Source organism: Manis javanica, chromosome 1, assembly GCF_040802235.1.
Source record: "Manis javanica isolate MJ-LG chromosome 1, MJ_LKY, whole genome shotgun sequence".
NCBI classification, from domain to species: Eukaryota; Metazoa; Chordata; class Mammalia; order Pholidota; family Manidae; genus Manis; species Manis javanica.
Window position 1 is genome coordinate 196702032 of NC_133156.1, and position 20121 is coordinate 196722152.

A 20121-nucleotide genomic window follows, 5' to 3' on the forward strand; every position below is an offset into this window, starting at 1 on the left:
TGAACACTACACACTGAGTACTATGCAATTGCTTTACATGTTTTGTTTTCAGTTTAATTTTCTAGATAGTTCAATGAGGTCTAAGCACTATTACACCAATTTTACAAATAAGGAAACTGAGGCATAGCAATACTTAATCACTTGGTCAAGGTCATGGACCTAAAAAGTGGTAGAATTGGAATTTGAAGTCAGGCAGGTAGGCTACAATCAAATATTCTTAACAACTTACTGATAATGCCTCTTGCTTATCAAACTTTCAAACTGAGCTGAGAAAGAAGCAGAATGTCACATAAGTTAGTTCACAGACTCTGATTATCATTTTAAGCTATTCAGAGGCCTTTGTTGATTAATACTACAGTGTTTCAGGTATATTCTGTTAAAGTGTTAATGTCAAATGTCTGCATTCTTTAGGTAAGAAGCTACTTTTGTTTGAAATATGATTTATTTCAGTTGTATTTTGTTTATCCCCTATAAGTCTAAAGGGTTTGAACTAAATACAGTGATTATAATAGCCCTCTTAAATCTGTGGGACATGGGATTGATTCAGAATCAATGCAAACATGAGAATATATCATTTTCTGGGTAGAGTGTCCAGAACTTGTAATAGGATTTTCAGAGGGGTCCATGACTCATAAAAGGCCAAACACCTGAATTACCTTATTCTTACTCTTCTTTTGTTTAGAGAGAGCTAGCCTTAAATTTTTTAGTCATTAGTTTTTAGGAACCATTTCATGTGTTTATCGTCATCAGCCATTTGAAACTTCTTCAAAAGCAGAACAAAAACAATGGTGTGTACTTAGTGAGTGATGAAATATACACAAGGAGCTGAGACTTAGATTTCTTGTCATTGACTGGCTCTTCTCTCTAGTTGAAAATCAGAGAAATGAACTAGTTCATCTACAAGGTCCTTCCCACTCCACATGTCAAATTCAAATATATCTGTTTCAGATACTGGTTATTAAATAGTTTAGAAAAATATATAGTTTACAGTATCTTTAAAGTGACTGTACTAATAAGCTTTTTTTTAGTTGCATGTGTTAAATTTTTTTTTTATTCTTCAATAGGGAAGTTTGGTTGGTTTAGTAGATTATCCAGATGATGAGGAAGATGATGATGAAGAAGAAACGTCTCCTAGGAAAAGACCTCGTCTTGGCTCATAAAATATTACTAACCCTCAACATGTGGTCTTACTAAAATGCTGCATCTGTTCAATGAGCTGAAAATCTGAATCAGAAAGCTTTCTCACTTGAACTTATAAATATACAAGGAGTAGCAAAAGACACAGTATATCAGCTAGGAGAGTTTAATTATGTAAAAAAAAAACAAAAAAAAAAAACCAGGCTTCCCAGGAATGTGATTGATTGCTAGTAATTAAGGGGTTTTACTTTCAGGCATAATATTTCAAAAAATGGTTAGCAACCAGAGTCTGGGAGATAGTGTCTCATCCAGGAAACTCAGATTTTGACAAGTCTAGGGAGGGACAAGTTTGATAAAATATTAATGCAGCATTGCTCCAGGAGTTACCTGATCTAGAAACAATTATAAACTTCAGTTGCAAACCCAATAACATTACTTGTATAATGGTGCTGGCCGTGTTGTTCTTTTAATCAGTTGCCTCTTTTTAGAAGAAATTTCTATGGAAAACAAATTCAACTGTCATAAAAAATGAAGTTGTTGGGACCATTCTTTGAAGATTTAATAGAAAATTCAGCCTTATAGGTAATTGGAGGAAAGTACACCGTATATTACAGGCACATGTTGAGTTTTCTGCACCAGGATTTTCAGTTATGTACTTTGGTAAATAAAAACAAGTTGGATTCAGAATGGACAGTTTTGTTAATATAAATCAGCACTTTTAGAGATAACATGCTAAGAATCAGTATGGTAGTCCAAAATGATTTCCTCTAGAAATGGGAGTGGATTAACAGTGTTTTCAACTGCCTACCAGTACAATCTTGTGGAAGATATTTTGAAGTCATTTTCTGCTTTGTTGGTGAAGTTGTCTCTCTTTCCGGAACTACAGGCAAGTTTAAAAGTGTAATTTATAAAGACTACAGAGCAGTGCTGAATTAAGTGGCATTTAATACCTAGAGGCCAGTTTGACTCAAGAAGTTACTTCAGTGTCAAAGTCAATATGCAGCACACAAAGCTTTTCCATAAACAAGGGTGTAATATGAAAGCTGCTTTTTTTTTTAGAGTAAAAGCACATTCCATGTACGTAAATGAGTTTAAAATAATAAATTGAGGCAAACAGTTAAGAGGTTTTATTTTTAGACCAAGTTAACTGTAAATATTTTAATGTTAGTTTGCTCATCTATGATCTGAGATCATGCTGAAGTGCGAAAAATGTCCCCCAAACAACAATTTAACATATTGGGGAAAAAAACTAAAAAATTCCAGCTACAATCTTCAGATCACCCTTGTAATGTTGTTATGGGTCCATTTTTCCTGGAATAGCTTAAACTGAAGCAGTTTCCCCTGTTTTGGAGATTTTGTAGTTAATTTTAATTTTGGCTATTGTTTGGAAAAAATGGGCTGTTTGTGTAGATATGAAGTATAGTTTTTCCATAAAACAGATGTTTATTTTGTATTAAAAATACCACTGTACTTGTTTTACACCATTTGTATACATGTGGTGATATTAATGCTGAACTGTAAAATTCAGGAATTAAAATGTGACCCTGTAATTCTATGATTGTTGCTTTTGTTTGGTTTGTTGTAAATATAAATGAACTCCATTTTGAGATATATCCTTTTTACAGTATCTTTCAAAAACCAATAAATTATCCATAGATACTTATTATAAGCCACTACATCATACATCAATCTGAATGATTAAACAATCTGAATGAATTAAACAAATGAGGGTCAACTGCACTTTAAATATCACTGACTCTACTTGTAAGTTGTGCCTTGGGCAAATAAAAGTCCAGACCCAAAGCATCACAGTATGGGGCTATTCCCACCTTCGATTAAAGGTTCATATAAAAGGTTCATGAAAAAGACTTTCCACCTCATAAAACAAGTGACTCAGGATACTTTTAAACCAAGATCAGTTAGGTTACCATATGAAGACATTTTCTTTCAAGCAGGTTTTATCAAGACCCTTCACTCTTCTTAGCTCTTATTAAATTTCCTCTTGGGATCTAAGAAGCCCAGGCCTAAAGCATTTCCCTACTTACTCTTGACTCTTGTTGATCAGGTAATTTTATTTAAGTTCCAGGAGAAGTTTTATCTTTATCTCTTACTAAGTGTTTCTTTAATTTTCCTTTCTGAAGAACTGCCATGAGTCTTAAACATTTAAATCATCATCATAGGAACCTTATAGCAGACATGTGAATGTTTCGTTGAGTTACAGGATAACAGTGTTCATGGCATATGTTCACCAACAATGATATATATAAATAAGAACAAGACTTAAAATATCCCTTGAAAGAATAACATTAAGATTCCACATTTGCTATCCTAAATGACTACCCTCAGGCAGATCAGAATTTTTGTATCTTTATCTTCACTCTGTGAAGCAAGCCAGCATCCATATTTGTACGCCTGAGGTTCTCTTGAAATTATATCTGTAAACATGTATCCAATAAACTATTTTTAATAAAATGTTACATAAAACATTTCTGTGTTTTAATCAGCAGTTTTTCCTTTTTAAAAATGATGAAAACATAGCAAATGTAATGATGGTTTTCTCTGCAGGTTGAAGGTTGGAGCTAGTTTTGGTACACCTTAAAATTTATAACTAGATTTAAAGAGAGAAAATGGAATTACATGTTAAACCTCAGAAGAGGTCCAAAGCTGGAAAAGGGGGTTCTTGTGGAGTGACACAAACAGGAAGTTTCTGACAGAAAGGTCTCTGTCATACTATTCTGGTTCTCTCAGCAAACACTACAGAAAACTATCCAGGACCATTTCACATGCAAGACCCACACCATGGCAGCATTCCTCTCAAGAGGCTCAGGAGTATTACCTTTGTTTTAATGGTAGCTTTTCTAAAAAAGAGATGGACTATTTTTAACATCCCCCATATCTTATTTCCCAAGTCCTGATTGTTCCTGCCTCAAATGTAAGATGCTAAAACCTTACCACTGCCCAAGATAACTACTCTTGACTGGACTACCTTATAACTGGTATACCCTCAACTACTCTGACACCCAATCACCACCACAGAGCAGCCACACATCTTTTTTTAAATGAACATTTTGATCATGTAGTTTTGCTTTAAAACTTTACAGTGACTTCCCACTGCCATTATAAAATTTTAAATCCTCACATTTCCCTACAAGGCCCTACAAATCAGTACCCCACCTATCTCTGATTTTGTATGCTAACCCTCTCCCATCATTCTACACAGATTCTAGCCATACTGACAGCTTCTCTGTGTTTATTCTTTCTTGCTAAAGAACCTGAGTTGTTCCCTCCCTTTTCTCCCTGCAATTAGCCTTCCAGTCACCTTAAACATTGCTCTCTCAAGGAGGCTCGACCAGCACTACTTGTAACACTGCACTGTTCCCTTTTAACACTTTGCTCTTCAGGCCTTCTTAGCCCCAGGAAGGCAGGGACTGTATCGACCTAGCTGACTACTATATCCTTAGCACTTGGCACAGTGCTTAGCACAAACAATAGATGACCAAGTTGGAATGTACTATCAATTGGATTTCTATACTTTTTTCCCTTAGCATAAGCAGCTGCTTTTCCCACTGCCCTTTCCCTCAAATATTCAACAAAATAGTATCAGCTTCTCTTGCATTTACAATCACATTTAAAACAGGTTCAATTTAAGGATTAAATTATTTATTAAGAAAACTTTAACTTATGTTTTGCTAAATTGTTTTTAAATTACTTGTTAATAACTTCTTCTTTAAGTTTCTCTGCAAGCAATCTCCTCTTTAGTAATGTTTGCTTCTCCTCTGCTGTCATTTCTTGTTTTTCTGTCATTTCCTTAAAAAAAAAAAAAATTGGCTACCATGAAAATGTGTTCATTTGTTTAAAATTCCCAACATACTGCCTTAAAAATTAGAACCTTTTCAGTAAATAAGCCTAAAAAAAAAAAGTCATACACGGACTGGGTTCCCTAAATCTCCTCTTTGCAAAATTTTCTTTAGAAAGCCTCCTGAAAGTGGTGGCTAGCATATTGATGCTGCTCTATGATAAAATATTTCACGTGGCTCAGGTAAAATAGACTGTTAACCCTTAAGCACTCAGAGCAGGGCAACTAAGGAAATTTAAAATGTATAATGAAACTTACCATTTCTGCCTCACAAAATCCTCTTATCACAACCATCTGCCTAAAAAAGACTTAGCTGGTGCTACACTGAGACAGGGAAGGTAAAGTGAATGGATCTACAAGCAACATTCATTATTGAGGCTTTCTTGCACATGTCATGATTTTGAGAATTCCACCTCTGGATTTGCAGACTTCGACATACAGAAGCCATACCTCTGCTTCCCCAGCAGGTTTCCCTTTCTGCTCCGAATGTTGTATCTGCTTATTCCTCATATCCTTTCTCATGGACATCAACTTATCTCTCTTTTGCTTGAGATAGCATTCTCTTTGCCGGAGCTCTTCCATTCCAAGTGTTGATAAATTCTGGGTCAAAAAAAGAAAGAATTATTAAATTTAAGTCTGCATTTTCTGGCACAGACACCAACCGATTCAATTAGAAATGTAAGTTCAAGATCATAACAAAGCCAAATGTATGGCTTTTACATTGTTCCTAGTACTTTTCGTTTTGTTCATAGTTCTTAAGAACTAATGTTTTTTACTTACTGCTATTGGTCCTTCAATGCTTGCATGTTCTAGACCAGGCATCTTCAGGCCTTTTTGTGGGAAAGAGGAAGTTTCAGGCATCATTTCCAGCTTTCTTGCCAAAGGTTGTACTGACTGATTAGCAAAATGCACTTTAACTTCTAGCAATGATTAGATAGAGAATAATTAGAATAGTGTAAGACTTATTAAGTACTAAGCTAGGTTCAGCAAAATGAACAGTGTTAATACGTCTTTTTTTCTAACATTCATTCAATTCACACACATTGTTGCAGTGCCTGCATTACGTCAGGCACTGGGTGAGAACAATAAACAAGGTCTCTGTCTTCAAGGACTCTGAACTACAGTTTCTTATGAATAATCATGACATTTCAACAAATACCAAGCTCCTGCAGTTTACTACTATAGCTACAAAAAGATATAATTCTTGTTTCAAGATTAGAACCTCACTATAATAAGTTATCACATAAGACAAACATACAAAAACCCTTTACTAGTAATGTAACTGGTATCCCAACTATTGCTTGCAGGTAAAAACTGTAAATGACCCTATATTTTAAGAACAGTAAGTGTGAAGCTACAATTATTTGTATTGGAAGAGTAAATGCCAGCAGTATCAATAATTTTTGTTTGTAATACATATTGAGGATAACTATAAACCTACTAACACAGTAAGAAATACAAAGATTTTAAAGTAAGTAGAACTTAGAAGCAGATAAAACATGAGTATTCGGTATTTTCCAGTTATTGGTGACTGTGCCAAGAGGATTAACATGCTAACTGCTTTTCTAAGCCATTTTTTATTATAAGGTGATTATTTTAAATAAAAAATGTTCAGTGTAAGTACAGGGACTATGAAAGGCAGCAGAATAAGATAAGCAAAGACTCATAAAAATTATACCAAGAATTAAAAGCATGATGGGAGAACATAATATACAAGTCTTCAAATAACTAAAAATTTTGCAAGCATAGTGAAACTAAAAATAGAGCTTTGCATGAGCAAGAAACTTGCCAAAGGACCACTGCTTTAGCATGGGGTGAGTGCACTGACTGCAGTGCCAGGGGAGGTTGAAGCAGAGAAGCTCTTCAGGCTGTAGGAGTGGGACAGTAAGGGAAGTCACCATGGAAGAGATGAGGGTGGAGCTAACTAACCAATATCAACAGGAAGCTAAATAACTAACTTAAACAGAAATAAAGATGTGTTTAAACAGGTTGGTCATAATATGCAGAGTTAAACATGCTGTTCTTACTAATGACGACTTAATTTAAGCAGTGGTAGGCTTAGCCCTCAAACAGGGAACCACAGAGCTGAAGAAGGGAGAGTTCATTCCTAAGGGAGCATCCCAAGCACGAGCATTTATATTCAATTCAGGTACTTGCTCTGGGAAGTGCTTGCCTTGAATTTGTTATGAACATCTTCTATATACTCACTCAGACCTACAAAGGAAAGTACTTGAAGCCAAAATACTTGAGCTTCTCTGATTTCTAGGAATGGAGAATCAGAAAACCAGCAAGCTTAAAGATCATCTCATCTCTGGCAATTCTTTGCATTAATCTGAGAACAGATGCCATCCATTTCTAGCAGAAACCAGGAAAGATATGAGCAAATGAATAAAAAGGTCAAACACCTTTAAGACTCTTCCCAAATTAGGTCTTCATAATGGGCTCCCATCACTTTGTATGAAGTGATTCCCTGGAATATCAGATATACGCATTTTTTTTTTACTGAATAGTTTTTAAAAATTAAAATCATTACTTTTGTAATTATCTGCCATTGTTCTGGCCACTAATGTGCATAACTGAGTTACATATGGCTTGAAATTGTTTTCTATAGCTTTGCTAAAAGAACTGAACAATCAAATTTATTCCAATTATGTCAGATACAAGATTTAAACAGCATGTATAGTTGTATGAAAAAGTTAAATATAAAAGTTCTTCTAAAGTGTAGGAGAACCCAATATTTGGAGTCAGAAGACCAAGGTAGATCCCAGGTTCACAATTTAAGAGCAGAATGATGTTGGAGAAGTCACTGAACTTCCTTGAATTTCTTGTAAAAAAAAAAAAAGCTAACTGAAAAGTAAGGATCATAAACATACCTCACTGAGTTGTTTCTTTTAATTAAGAAAAGCACACATTGAAAACCATAGAAATCCATGATAAAATGAACTGAATTCATGATCATGATCCAATTTGTGTTTCAGAATTACTCATTTTCCTTTAAAGGAAATCAAAATATACTCAAAGTAGATTTGCCACATATTGAACCACTTCATCCACTACCATTTGTCCCACAAGGATTCTCAGAAATGATAGCTTCTGATTGAACATATAGATAGACTGGCTACTTATTTTCTAGTCGTGCTTTAATTCATTAGGAAAATAACTTAATATTATCCTTCCAAGTGCCACTACTAACTCACCAACACCATATAATTTTGGTCAAGGAAAAGAATACCTAATGTTACGTAAACATCTTGGATGGTGTATCCATGGCACAAAGGCTGGTGGCTTGCTCAAGGAATTTTGTTCACTGTCCTGGGTTCCAGCCTTCACTTAGAAATTTGGGGGCTACACCTCTTTGTCAGCTGAGTATCCCCTACCTGCAACCTCTTTAGCTAAATTCACAAAGAACTTTTACTACCAATGGCTATATAATACTCCATCCCAGAGTTTTTGAAGGTTGAGCATGGTATGAAAAAGTAACACACACTTCACAGTGTTTACGTAGTCATATTATTAGAGAAAGTTCCGTTCACTTCAACCTTACCTGAGGGTGGGTGTGCAGTGTGTTCACCATCCCCTTGGGAATTATTCATTTTTGCATCTTCATTAACATGCGTTGGGGACTCTACTGTTTTAGCCTCTGATAACTTCAGAAATCCATAATACAATTTTAAAATTTTAGATTAAATTTTACTAATTCACCACTTAAGGGATCCAAAGATGTTAGTTTAAAAAATCACTGTCTACTAAATAAATAATGAACATGAGACCGTTTTTCCAAAGTTTTTAAGATGTTTCCAGCATTAGATATCTCCTATTTCTTGAGGTATGTAAACATTCTCATTTCAAATCATACAGTACTAAGAGTAACTAACTAGTATGGTATGGACTTTGGACTAAACAAGAAGTGTGTTCAAACCCAGGCTTCACTCTCACCACTCCTGTGATCTTGAGGAAGACACCAAGAAGTACTCTAAGATAAAACCCCTGAATGATAAGGTGCTTTTCCACTTAAAATAATCTATATGCCTAAGGAAGCCACAGTTGGTTTATTTCCATTTTTAAAATGGAACAGCATTATTTAAAACAAAGAAATTTAAATCTTAGAACTAAGTAAACTGATAATTCATGTTCCCTTAAAGACAGGAAAATCTTTAATATTCTTTTATTCATAAAGTTATGGGGAATTTCTATAAAGAATCCTCCAAAATATGAGTGACATTATAGTTTTTTTGGAGTTAATAATCAGTCATTATTGGGAACTTAAAAAGTAGGTTGCTAGATGAATTATAAAGATTATAAAGTTAAATATAAATACTTAGAATTGCCAAGAAAATATCAATACTCTAAGGAACTGTGTAGTTCCACATAAGCTTAAACTTTAACAACAAAAACTAAGTGTAAACAAGAGAAAAGGCAATGAAATACTTCTGTTATATTAATATGTTCTATAGGCACCTGCTTTTTTCTCTTCCTTTCTTCCTCCTGGTCATATTCCTCTTTGGATTTTCTGAAATAAACAAAAATAAGGTACAAAAGTAAATTTTCTTTTTCGGTCAAAGAACAAATAATCAACAAGCAACATGCCAACTTATGCAATATGTGCGAGGAATTTTGGAAACAAAGATGGAAATAATCAGGCTTTGTTTAAAGCAGATTACAATCAACTGAGAAAGACATGCATATACAGCATAATATAATTAGTAACATAAAATACAGGTTTGCCTATTTCTGCTGCAAATGTGAAAAACCCTACCTGAACAAAGAGCAAAAGGTGTGATATCCTAAACCCAAATTTGAATGGCAAATTCTGTTATTATAGACTTTGAACTCTCTCTTTAGGAAGATCAGCTATACCCCCTCCTGATAAGATCCATTTCTCCCCTCATTCTAGTTTTTCCAGTTGTGGTTGAGCTATCACAAAGCTCTCCTGATTGCCATTATGCCAAAGCCCTGTTGGCTTTTGTAAAATGCTCACGGAGGTAATCTGATTTAGAAAAATAGCCAAGTCAACTCTCATACATGTTCATAACTAAGCTCTATTACTTACACAGTAATACATTCCCCTCAAAAGCCTTTAAAAAATAAAATGTAAAAGTGTAATACTGATCAGTTCTCAGACCACCAATGAATCAACAGAAGGAAGAAGTCTTAACTTTACTAGTCCTCTGCATCTATTACCAATATCCTTAACTATCCATAAACTCAAAGCTTTCTGTGTTGTCTCAGGACCCAATTTGACCCTGCCATGGAAAGTAGGATCTGGCAGGCAAATGCCAGGCTTACCTGCACACCTGCCTCCCTTCCAGAGCCAGTCAAATCTCCTGATATTAGGCACTAAGTCCTGGAGTTCCTTCCACAGCTCTCCACTAGGCCCATGCTCCAAACCACCATCCTGCCTATTCTTCCTTTTAGAGCTTTGGAGCTGGGGACAAGGTGGGTAGGTGCAGAGACTACAAGATGCTAAAAGATCATCATGAGTGTGTTACAGCTAGAAGGGACAGGCTCCCAAAGGCCAAGACCCCACTCTGCAGGTGACACAATACCTGCAGGTACTCTTTTGCCCTAAACCTATACATTCACAAAGAAGATTTAAAAATTAGATGCTGCAATTGTTCCTCCTTTCCAAAACTCCCACAGGGTCAGGGATGACAGGCTCAAGTCAAAAAGAAATACCCCATTAGTGGGCTGCACATTCCATGCCAGACATTTGTTTGAGAGTTATGTAAATGGGGCAAGGAAGAAACCAGCAAGACAGTCACTTGGGAAATGTACTTCCCACTGTCCTCTTTCCCTCACAGGTTACCTGCCACCCAGTCAGCTATCCAGTCTGTGGGATCTGGATGTCCAGCCTCCTGCTATGAGACACCTGGCATGAGGCACCTCTAATACCAAGATCCAGAAGCCAAGGAGTTTCCTGCTCAGCTCAGGCCACCACACCCCTTTTCCAGGCATCAGGCATAATCTACTGCAGCATGTTCCCACTGATGGCTAGTTTCCTATTCCCATGATAAGAATGGAAGAATACCTTCCCATTTGGGCTCATCTGGCATGCATCATTGGAAAATAATTTTTCTTCCCATTAAGATATGTAATACATAATTATAAACAATTTGCATGGTCTTCATTACAGAATTTAGATATTTCACCAGGTCGTAATATTTTGAGGGTAAAAAGCATGTACGCAGATCATCTTATTACTAATGATTCATTCAAAACATAATTAAAGAAGGATACCTAAGAACTTCCCTCAGGATCTTCATCTCTTCCTGTTCAAGGTCACTGACCACATCAGAACCATCTGTTAAGCAGTCAGGTAACACACCTGTTCAAAACCAAAGGCCAAAGAGACTATCAACTGAACCAAAGACATTTATTTCTCACCGTTCTAGGTCAAACAGCACAGATTAGCTTATTAAGATCTATTACTTTCAAAAATGTTCTAAGCTATTGTCTTTTTTAACTATGGCCTTTTTAACTTTTTCTTGTTTTAGGTAATAAATAGCCCCACCAAAAAACCCCCACAATTTTACCTAGAAATGTCTTAGTAATTATTTACATTGCCTATTAAAAATAATAACAATAAATAGCAATAAAATGAATTAGTATAGAAATTATCTTCCAAAATCATATACTGTCTAAGGATAAACTATTGAAATCATTAAGGTCCTAATAATTGAACTATGCTCTCAAAGTATCCTTTTAATGGGAAAAGAGTTTACAAAAAATACACTGGTTAATTGAAACAGCATGTTAATACTCTTCATTCATACTACAATAAATGCTACTGAAAAGGGCCCTGCTTACTATATGCAAAAAAGTATGGTGCTAAGCACTTAGGGGGACTATAAAGATGAATCTCTGCCCTCCGAGCTTCTATTCAGATATTGGACTACTAATCATAAACTACAGCAGTGCCAACTTTGGCCCAAGGCAAATAATAATAATTCATGGCAAGTAGTTATAGGTAGTGGTTGAATTTTCTTTATTACCTACATCTTCCTGATAAGGAGGCAGATGCAGATTGGTAATACATGTTCTGTTGGTATCTATAATTATCATATTCCCACGACATTAGCAGCATGTCTCAATTTTTACCTTCCATTTCTTTATGCAATATGACAATGGGATTCTGGGTCTGCTCTAAATTAAAGTAGCTTTATTACTCTAATCCCCTTGATGTTTAAATGAATTTTCAAGTTACACTTTTTATTTTGAGATAATTTCAGATTCACATGTAGTTGTAAGAAATAGTAAAGAGAGATGCTATGCACTCTACCCAGTTTCCCCCAGTGGTAACACTTTGCGACCAGAAAATTGGTATCTATACAATCCATCAAACTTAAGTGCATTTTTGCTCAGTCAAAAGATATACAATTAGTCTCCTAATAATCTTTCTAAGAAACATTTTAAAACCAAGGAAAAAATAATGGAAAAGTAGGAAATACTTTAAAACCATCAAAATAATACTCTCATTTGCATTTCCCTCAAATTCTTTGATAAGATACAATCAAGAATCAAGAAAGCCTTTGAATTTTTCTCACCACAAAGACAATTTTCAAATGGTCAGTTTTTGGTACAATCAACATGACTCTTAAGTTCTTATCCCTGGTTCTCAGTGAAGCAACTTAAAACAAGTATTAAAATTTTTGTAGCAGAAACTAAGTAGTTTATATTTAAATGTAAGCAAATTGTCCCATCCTGTGGTTTAACAGCAGCATTTGTCCACATCATTCCCCTCCTCCTGCCTTGCTAATACAAGCTAGGTTTGTGGAGTTACTAGGCAGCCCAGTACTTACAGGCAAGACCCTACCCCCAATCCCAAGGAAAATGATTTATAATTAAAGCCAATCACAATGTTCTCACTCCCCTTCCAGAGTGTTTAAGAAAGGCAAGTGACCCCAATCCTGATCAACAGGACATGAGGCAGGGAAAATTCCTGGAGGGCTTTCTTGTCCTGCTAACAAGAAAAAACATCCCTTTTCTTCATGAGACATTTTTGAGTCTGCATTTGATGCAGCTGGAGTACAACCATGAGAGAAGATCCTGAGAATGACAGGACATAAAGATGAAAAGTGTCAGGGTCCTTGATAACATTACTTTGTCTTTAAATTAACCAACTCTGGACTTGTCTCTCTTCCCTCCCTCTGGACTTCTCTTTCTGTAAGATGATCATTTCTTATTGGTTAGGTCATTTTCACTGAGTTTTTCTGCTAATGGTAGCCTGAGGCATCCAGCCAATACAAGCTACAGGTTACCAGAGCCAGAAATCTGAAACAAAATTAAGAGTCTAGGTTGAAAAGAAGATAGTAAAATAAACAAGAAGTATAGTGAGAAACTCAGGTGTTTTAGGTCAAGCTGTCAGATGTAGTTCAAATACACAAGAAGGGAACAAAAGCAGGAATAGCTAGGGAGAAACAGAGATTAGGCACAGAGTCAGGGAGAAGCTAAAGCCAAAGAGGGTTACTAGGGCTTTGAGTTCTTTTATTTTCAGCTGATGGTGGTACAAATCATATCTGCCCACAGTCCTAGAATAGGAGTTCTCAATTCAGTCCCAGGACCAGCCACTTTAGCATCACATGGGAAATTGTTAAAAATGCAAACTATTAGGCCCCACCCCAGACCTACTGAATCAGAAACTATGTATGTTTCAACAAGCCCTCCAAGTGCTTCCTACACTCACTAAAGCTTGAGACCACTGTCTCCTACAAAGGTCCTAACAATGATATGCCCGAAGGAAAAGAGCACTCACCTTCTCTCAACAGTAACTATAACTGTGACCACTCAAAATTACTGAATTTCATAAACACAATGGCCAGGAAAAAAGACTGAGCTCTCTGCAACCTAAAACATCATTAAATCAAATTCTGGTCTGATTTCTTTTAGATGTCAAACACTAAGGAAGTTCACACTCTTAAATCTCTTAAGTCAGCCACAGACTTTCAAACTTGAAATAGATTTATACAAGACAGCTACATTTAAGACTGTAACAGAATCAGAAGTCAAAACTGCAAAAAAAAATGCATTTATCATTTATATTTCTAAAATCAAAAATTTACCATTTCTCTCTTGAATTACTTGAATGGCTTGCAGCTGCATTTCAATATTTTTTTGAACCATCATTGCTTTAAAGATAGTAAAATCTGCTGCTGCCAACACAGGTTGCAAAATAGCCTGTGAAAAGAAATCCGGAAGTTAAATGAAGACTCAAGTTTTAAAATTATTTCCCACACACCCAAATCATTTTTACTACAAAAAAATAAAATGCATTAATTCAAGAATACTTCATGACTTTTTTATGATCAGATGTCTCAAAGGACAATTTTAAGACTCTGAAAGCCTTTAAAGTAGGGTTCACAAGAGACTGACTCTCCCAATCCCCAGGCCTCCAGGAAGCTAAGGCTGACAGTGATGTATTTTTCCAAATAAGCTAGGGCTGAGTAACTCTGAGAAACAATACAGGAATTCGGGCTTATTTTTTTAAGTCACACATCAGTATTTGGATATGGCTTTCAGCAAAACAATATCTATTTGGCTTAAATTCTGTCACTTGAAATTCTACTGTTTAATGACAAGTCATTAACTACAAAATTATCCATTAATTCATAAAAGTACCAAATTAAATAAAAGCAAATGCCAAAAAAAGAAGTTTAGAAAGTGTTATTAGGTAATATTAGTAATGTGGGAATACAATTGTAGTTGTCCTATATGTATAGTTTCATGGAAGAATTAGAAATTATAATGTAAAATCATTTTGGGGGTGAAACAGAAGTATAATTAAAAAAAATAATAATAAAGTCGTCTTCCCTAGTGTACCCAAATAATACTACTTGATCTACAGAGAACTGCTATACACAGAACAAACCAGTTCTCAATCAGATCAACAAGTAGAATAAGATTTGAAATGTGTGAAAACCCAAAAGAAAATACTTAGATCTTATCAATTTTACCAAAATCTTACTTCAAGCTTTACATCATTTTAAAGGAAACTAATAGTGTTCACCAGGTAGGTAGCAGCAATAATCAATAAAAAGAGACACCTCAACAAAAGCTACGTCAAAGAGCCCTAAGCAAAGAGGAAGGAGCTCTCCCCAAAGCAATCAACTTACATCCTCTACAACCGCAGTAAACCAAAGCAAAGTGCAAAAGCAGCTCTCTGTAACATGTACAAGGAATCAACTCTAGGGAAAAAAATCAAAAGTTTCCTTTCCCTTAAATTCATATATACTGTTCAAAAGCCCAGAGCAAGGATGGCAAATAGGCTTCAACTGTGTTTGGCTGAAAGCTGCAGCTAATAGCTCAGTACTGAATACAATTTTGGGTAGTCTCTATGACAGATTAGGAATGTCTGCCAGGGCCCCTTTATGGGATTATGCCACCACATAACTTTCTTCTGGGACTTACTAGTAATATCAAGTGCTTTATCCTCATCTCTAACAAAACACCTGACAGGCACTGCTATTGATGGCAATGTGTCAACTACAGCTTCTACCAGGAAGTCAGAGTTTGAGTTGATATTTAAAGTCATAATGCATGGCTTCTCAAAGTGTGTCCCTTAACCCACCTAAGAAACGCAAAAAAGGGGATTGTTACATGCATATTCTCGAACCCTGGCCAAGATATAATGAATCTAAATTTCTGGAGGATGGGTATCCATGTATGTCTCCAGACAATTCTTACAACATTAAAGTCTGAGAACCATTGATACACTGAGGAAAAAAATGAGCCCCTAATAATATGCACCTACTTCCAGCTTAACCATGCACCAGGTGTGTGACTCTGGACTATCATTTAGTCCTCCGAGTTTCAGTTTCTTCATCTGCAAATTAGTATAATAATAATAGTAATAAAGTATTTCATTAAATCTAAGACTCCATAGATTAGTAAAATTAGCCATTATTTCATGTACCACTGAAAAAAAAATTTCCAATAAATAAGAACATACCATCAATTATAAAATGCATTCTCATTTTGGAGATGTTACAATATGAACAATTTGCATTTTAGAATGAAGGCAATATAGTGACAACTTTCTAATTGGGTGTTGGAATTAAGTAAGACGAGAGAGCACTTTGCCTAACAATTTTACAGCAGTTGGGTTCTTCTGGTCCAAAAAAATGGATTACTCCTCTCCTAAGTGCTTCCCATAAAAGCAATTAGAGGAACTAAATACCAAAGTTAGCAAGTAGTTTAAAAACAAGGACTATCGTAAGTATCCTTTAAATCAATTGAAATGTCAAACCACTTTAAAAAGAGAACTGTAAGTAAAGCAAATGTAGTATTATCTGAGTTAGAAATGAATTAACAAAAAAAATGAGCACTAAGTCTTTAAAAATCTAACTTAAATGAGTTCAAAATACATTCAAATATGTTCACTCTTGGCCTAAGGTCACCCTATTTTTCTCTGCTTAATCATACCATAGTTTTGAAAGGTACAAGTGATTTCATGCACTTACATTGCTCCATTAATAGACAGAACTGCAGGAAGAAATAGATGACTTCACAATTATAGTTGGAGATTTCAAAACCCTCTATGGACAGATCCCAGCAGGTAGAAAATCAGTAAGGACACAGTTGAACTGAACAGCACTTTTAGCCAACTGTATCAAACTGACATTTCTCCAGCAACAGAAAAATACACATTTTCCTCAAGTTCACATGGAATGTTCAACAAAATAGACAACATTTTGGGTCATAAAAAATATTTTAATAATTTAAAAGAATAGGAAGCATACAAAGTATGTTCTTATACCACAATGGAATTAAACTAGAAATCAGTAACAGAAAGATAGCTTGAAACACCTAAAGTACTTGGAAATTAAACAACATCCTTCTAAAGTATGGCCAAAGAAGTAGTCTTAGACTAAGAGAAATTTTAAAAATATTTTTAACTAAATGAAAATGAGAATACAACTTATCAAAGGAGGGAATTTATAGCATTAAATGCATATATTAGAAAAAAAGAAATACCTAACATCAATAATCTAGGCTTCCACTTCCACTTTAGGAACTACAAAAGAACAAATTAAATCCAAAGTAAGCATAAGAAAAGATAACAGAAATGAGAAGAAATCAATGAAATTGAAAATGGAAACTTAAGACAGAAAACAAAACTAAAAGTTGATTCTTTTTGTTTTGGTGAACATTCCATGTGAACCTGAGGATAATGTGTATTTTTCTGTTGCTGGAGAGATATCAGTTTGCTACAGAAGCTATTTTCCCACCACCCCTCCCTGCAAGATTCAGATTACCATTTACATGTATTTGAACATGCATATAAAAACTGCCCTCAGATAAGAATCCTTGGGGGAAAAAAAGAAATCTATCAATTCTCTACAATTTCTTCCAGAAAACAGAAATAGAGGGAGTACTCCCTAACTCATTTTTATGGCACCAACATTACCCTAATACCAAAACTAGTCAAAGACCTTACAAGAAAGGAAAACTATAGACTTGTATCTCTCATGAACAGAGATACAAATATCCTGAATAAAATAATAGCAAATTAAATCCAACAATGTATAAAAAGAATTATATACCATGACCAAGTAGAACTTATTCTAGCTATGCAAGACTGGTTCAACATCCAAAAATTAACTAATGTAATCCATCATAACAGGCTAAAGAAGAAAAATCATATGGTCATTATCAATAGATGCAAAAAAAGCATTTGACAAAATCCAATGCCCATTCAGGATTTAAAAAAAAAAACTCTTGCAAACTAGGAATAGCCTTAACCTGATAAAGAATATTTATAAAAATTCTACAGCTAACATCATACTTAATGGTGAGAAACCAGATGCTTTCCCCATTAAGAACCCCTCTCACTACTCCAATTCCATCTTATACTAGACATCCTAGCTAATATATTAAGAAAAGGAAATTAAAGGTATAATGATTGTGGAGGAAGAAAAAACTTTTTGTTCATAGGTGACACAACTGTCTGTAGAAAATCCAAAAGAATCGATAAGATAATCTGCTGGAACTAATAAGTAGCTACAGCAAGGTTGCAGGATACAAGATTACTGTACAAATGTTAATTGCTTTCCTATATATCAGTACTGAAAACTGGAACTTGAAATAAAAAACACAGTACCATTTTACATGAGTACCACAAAAAAAAGTACGTAGGAATAAATCTAACAAAATATGCACAGGATCAATAAGGGAAAAACTGAAGAGCTCTGCTGAAAGAAATCAAAGATCAAAATAAATGGAAATACATTCCATGTTCATAAACAACTCAACATTGTTAACATGACATTCTTCCTAATTTGATCTGTAGATTCACACAATCCCAATCAGAATCCTGGCAGGGTATTTTGTATATTTGAACAAACTGATTAGAAAATTTACTTGGAAAGGCAAAAGACCCAGATTAGCCACACAATATTGAAAAACAACAGTCAGAGGACAGATATTACCTGACTTCAGGTAGTTGCTATTAATTACAATAATCAAAAGAGTAAAGTATTGGTGAAAGACAAATAGATTAATGGAACAGAATAGACCCTGAAAAAAGACCAACACAAACAACTGATCTTTGACAAAGGAATAAAGGCAGCTTAATGGAGAAAGGATTATTTTTCCAGCAAATTGTGCTGGAACAACTGGACAACCATATGCAAAAAAAACTCTAAGCAATGACCTTATACCTTCACAAAAATTAACTCAAAATGAATCATAAACTTAAATGTAAGAAACAAAACTATAAAACTTCTAGAAAATAGTAGAGAGAAAACTGAGATAATCTTGGGTTTGGCAATGACTTACTAAAACACAACACCAAAAGCATAATCCATGAAAGAAAATTAGTAAATTACTCTTCATTAAAATAAAAGGCTTCTGCTCTGTAAAAGACACTGTTAGAAGAATGAAAAGACAAAACACAGAAGAACATATTGTGAAATATTTGCAAAGCATGTCTGATAAATGAGGCTTGTATCAAAAATATACAAAGAACTCTTACAACTCAACAGTTATAAAACAAACAAGCCAAGTTAAAAATGGGCAAAAGAAAACAATGAGATATCACCCCTATTTGAATAGCTAAAATCCAAAACACTGACAATACCAAGTATTGACAAAGATTGGGAGCAACAGGAATCCCCACTGATTGCAGATGAAGATGCAAAATGGTATGGTACAGCTATTTTAGAAGAGAGTTTGGCAATTTCTTACAAAGCTAAACTTAATCTTACAATGTAATGCAGCAATCTCACTCTGACATATTTATCCAGATGAGATGAAAACTTTATGTCCACATAAACTCCTGAATACAAATATTTACAGTGGCTTTATTCATAATTGCTAAAGTCTGAAAGCCACCAAAATGTCCTTCAAAAGATAAATGGATTAACAAACTGTGCTGCATTCATGTATGTTGGAATATTATTTAGCAATAAAAAGAAATGAACTTCCAAACAACAAAAAAATAGAGGAACCTTAAAATAATACTGCTTAGTGAAAGAAACCAGTCTGAAAAGGCTATATGATACCAATTATATGATATTTTGGAAAAGGCAAAACTGGAGAGACAGTAAAATGATCAGTAGATGCCAGAGGTTTAGGGAAAGGATAGGAAGGATAAATATGTGGAGCACTGGGCATTTTTAAGGCAGTGAAACTATTTTGTATGATATTGTAATGGTGGATATATAACATTATACATTTGGCAAAGTCCATAGAACTGTAAAACAGAAAGAGTGAACCCTAATATAAACTATGGAAGTTAGTGAATAATAATGTATCAACATTGGCTCATCAATTATAACAAATATACCACACTAATGAAAGATGTTAATAACAAGGGACAGTATACTATCTGCTCAATTTTCTGTAAACCTAAAACTGCTCTAAAATACAAAGCCTATTAATTTTTTAAATTCTTACAGGCACTCACACAAAATACTCTTAATTATCCTGTATTTTTAGAAAATGAAAATTATACCACATATGTGATCTTTTCAATGATACAAGTTATTGGAAAAAAAGCATTTTCCCAAATTACTATTACAATAATATAAATGTTTCCGAAAATGTTAACTTTTATCTTATAAAAGTCAAAGCAATAGCCAAAGCAATCTGAAGAAGGAAGAATAAAGCAGGGAGCAACTCGCTTCCCAACT

General features: G+C 34.7%; 2 protein-coding genes across 8 annotated transcripts in view; one reads left to right on the forward strand and one right to left on the reverse strand.

Annotated features, from left to right (window-relative positions):
* Positions 1–2692, forward strand: part of PPP4R3B (protein phosphatase 4 regulatory subunit 3B) — a 56409-nt gene extending 53717 nt beyond the window's left edge. For all 3 annotated transcript variants that reach the window (XM_037020439.2, XM_037020440.2, XM_037020438.2), the window contains one exon: positions 1065–2692. In XM_037020439.2, the coding sequence (XP_036876334.1) occupies positions 1065–1160 (96 nt within the window). In that variant the 3' untranslated portion in view covers positions 1161–2692. The remainder of the gene's footprint in view (positions 1–1064) is intronic.
* Positions 1–20121, reverse strand: part of CFAP36 (cilia and flagella associated protein 36) — a 30068-nt gene that overhangs the window by 1438 nt on the left and 8509 nt on the right. For 2 of the 5 annotated variants that reach the window (XM_073212979.1, XM_073212994.1), the window contains exons 4-10: positions 14053–14167; positions 11231–11318; positions 9452–9503; positions 8538–8640; positions 5774–5913; positions 5444–5593; positions 4847–4944 (exon numbers count right to left, since the gene is read on the reverse strand). In XM_073212979.1, the coding sequence (XP_073069080.1) occupies positions 4847–4944; positions 5444–5593; positions 5774–5913; positions 8538–8640; positions 9452–9503; positions 11231–11318; positions 14053–14167 (746 nt within the window). Of the gene's footprint in view, positions 1–4780; positions 4945–5443; positions 5594–5773; positions 5914–8537; positions 8641–9451; positions 9504–11230; positions 11319–14052; positions 14168–20121 lie in introns of those variants that run through there. The other 3 variants (XM_073212987.1, XM_073213003.1, XM_017675093.3) reach the window with 3 other exon arrangements.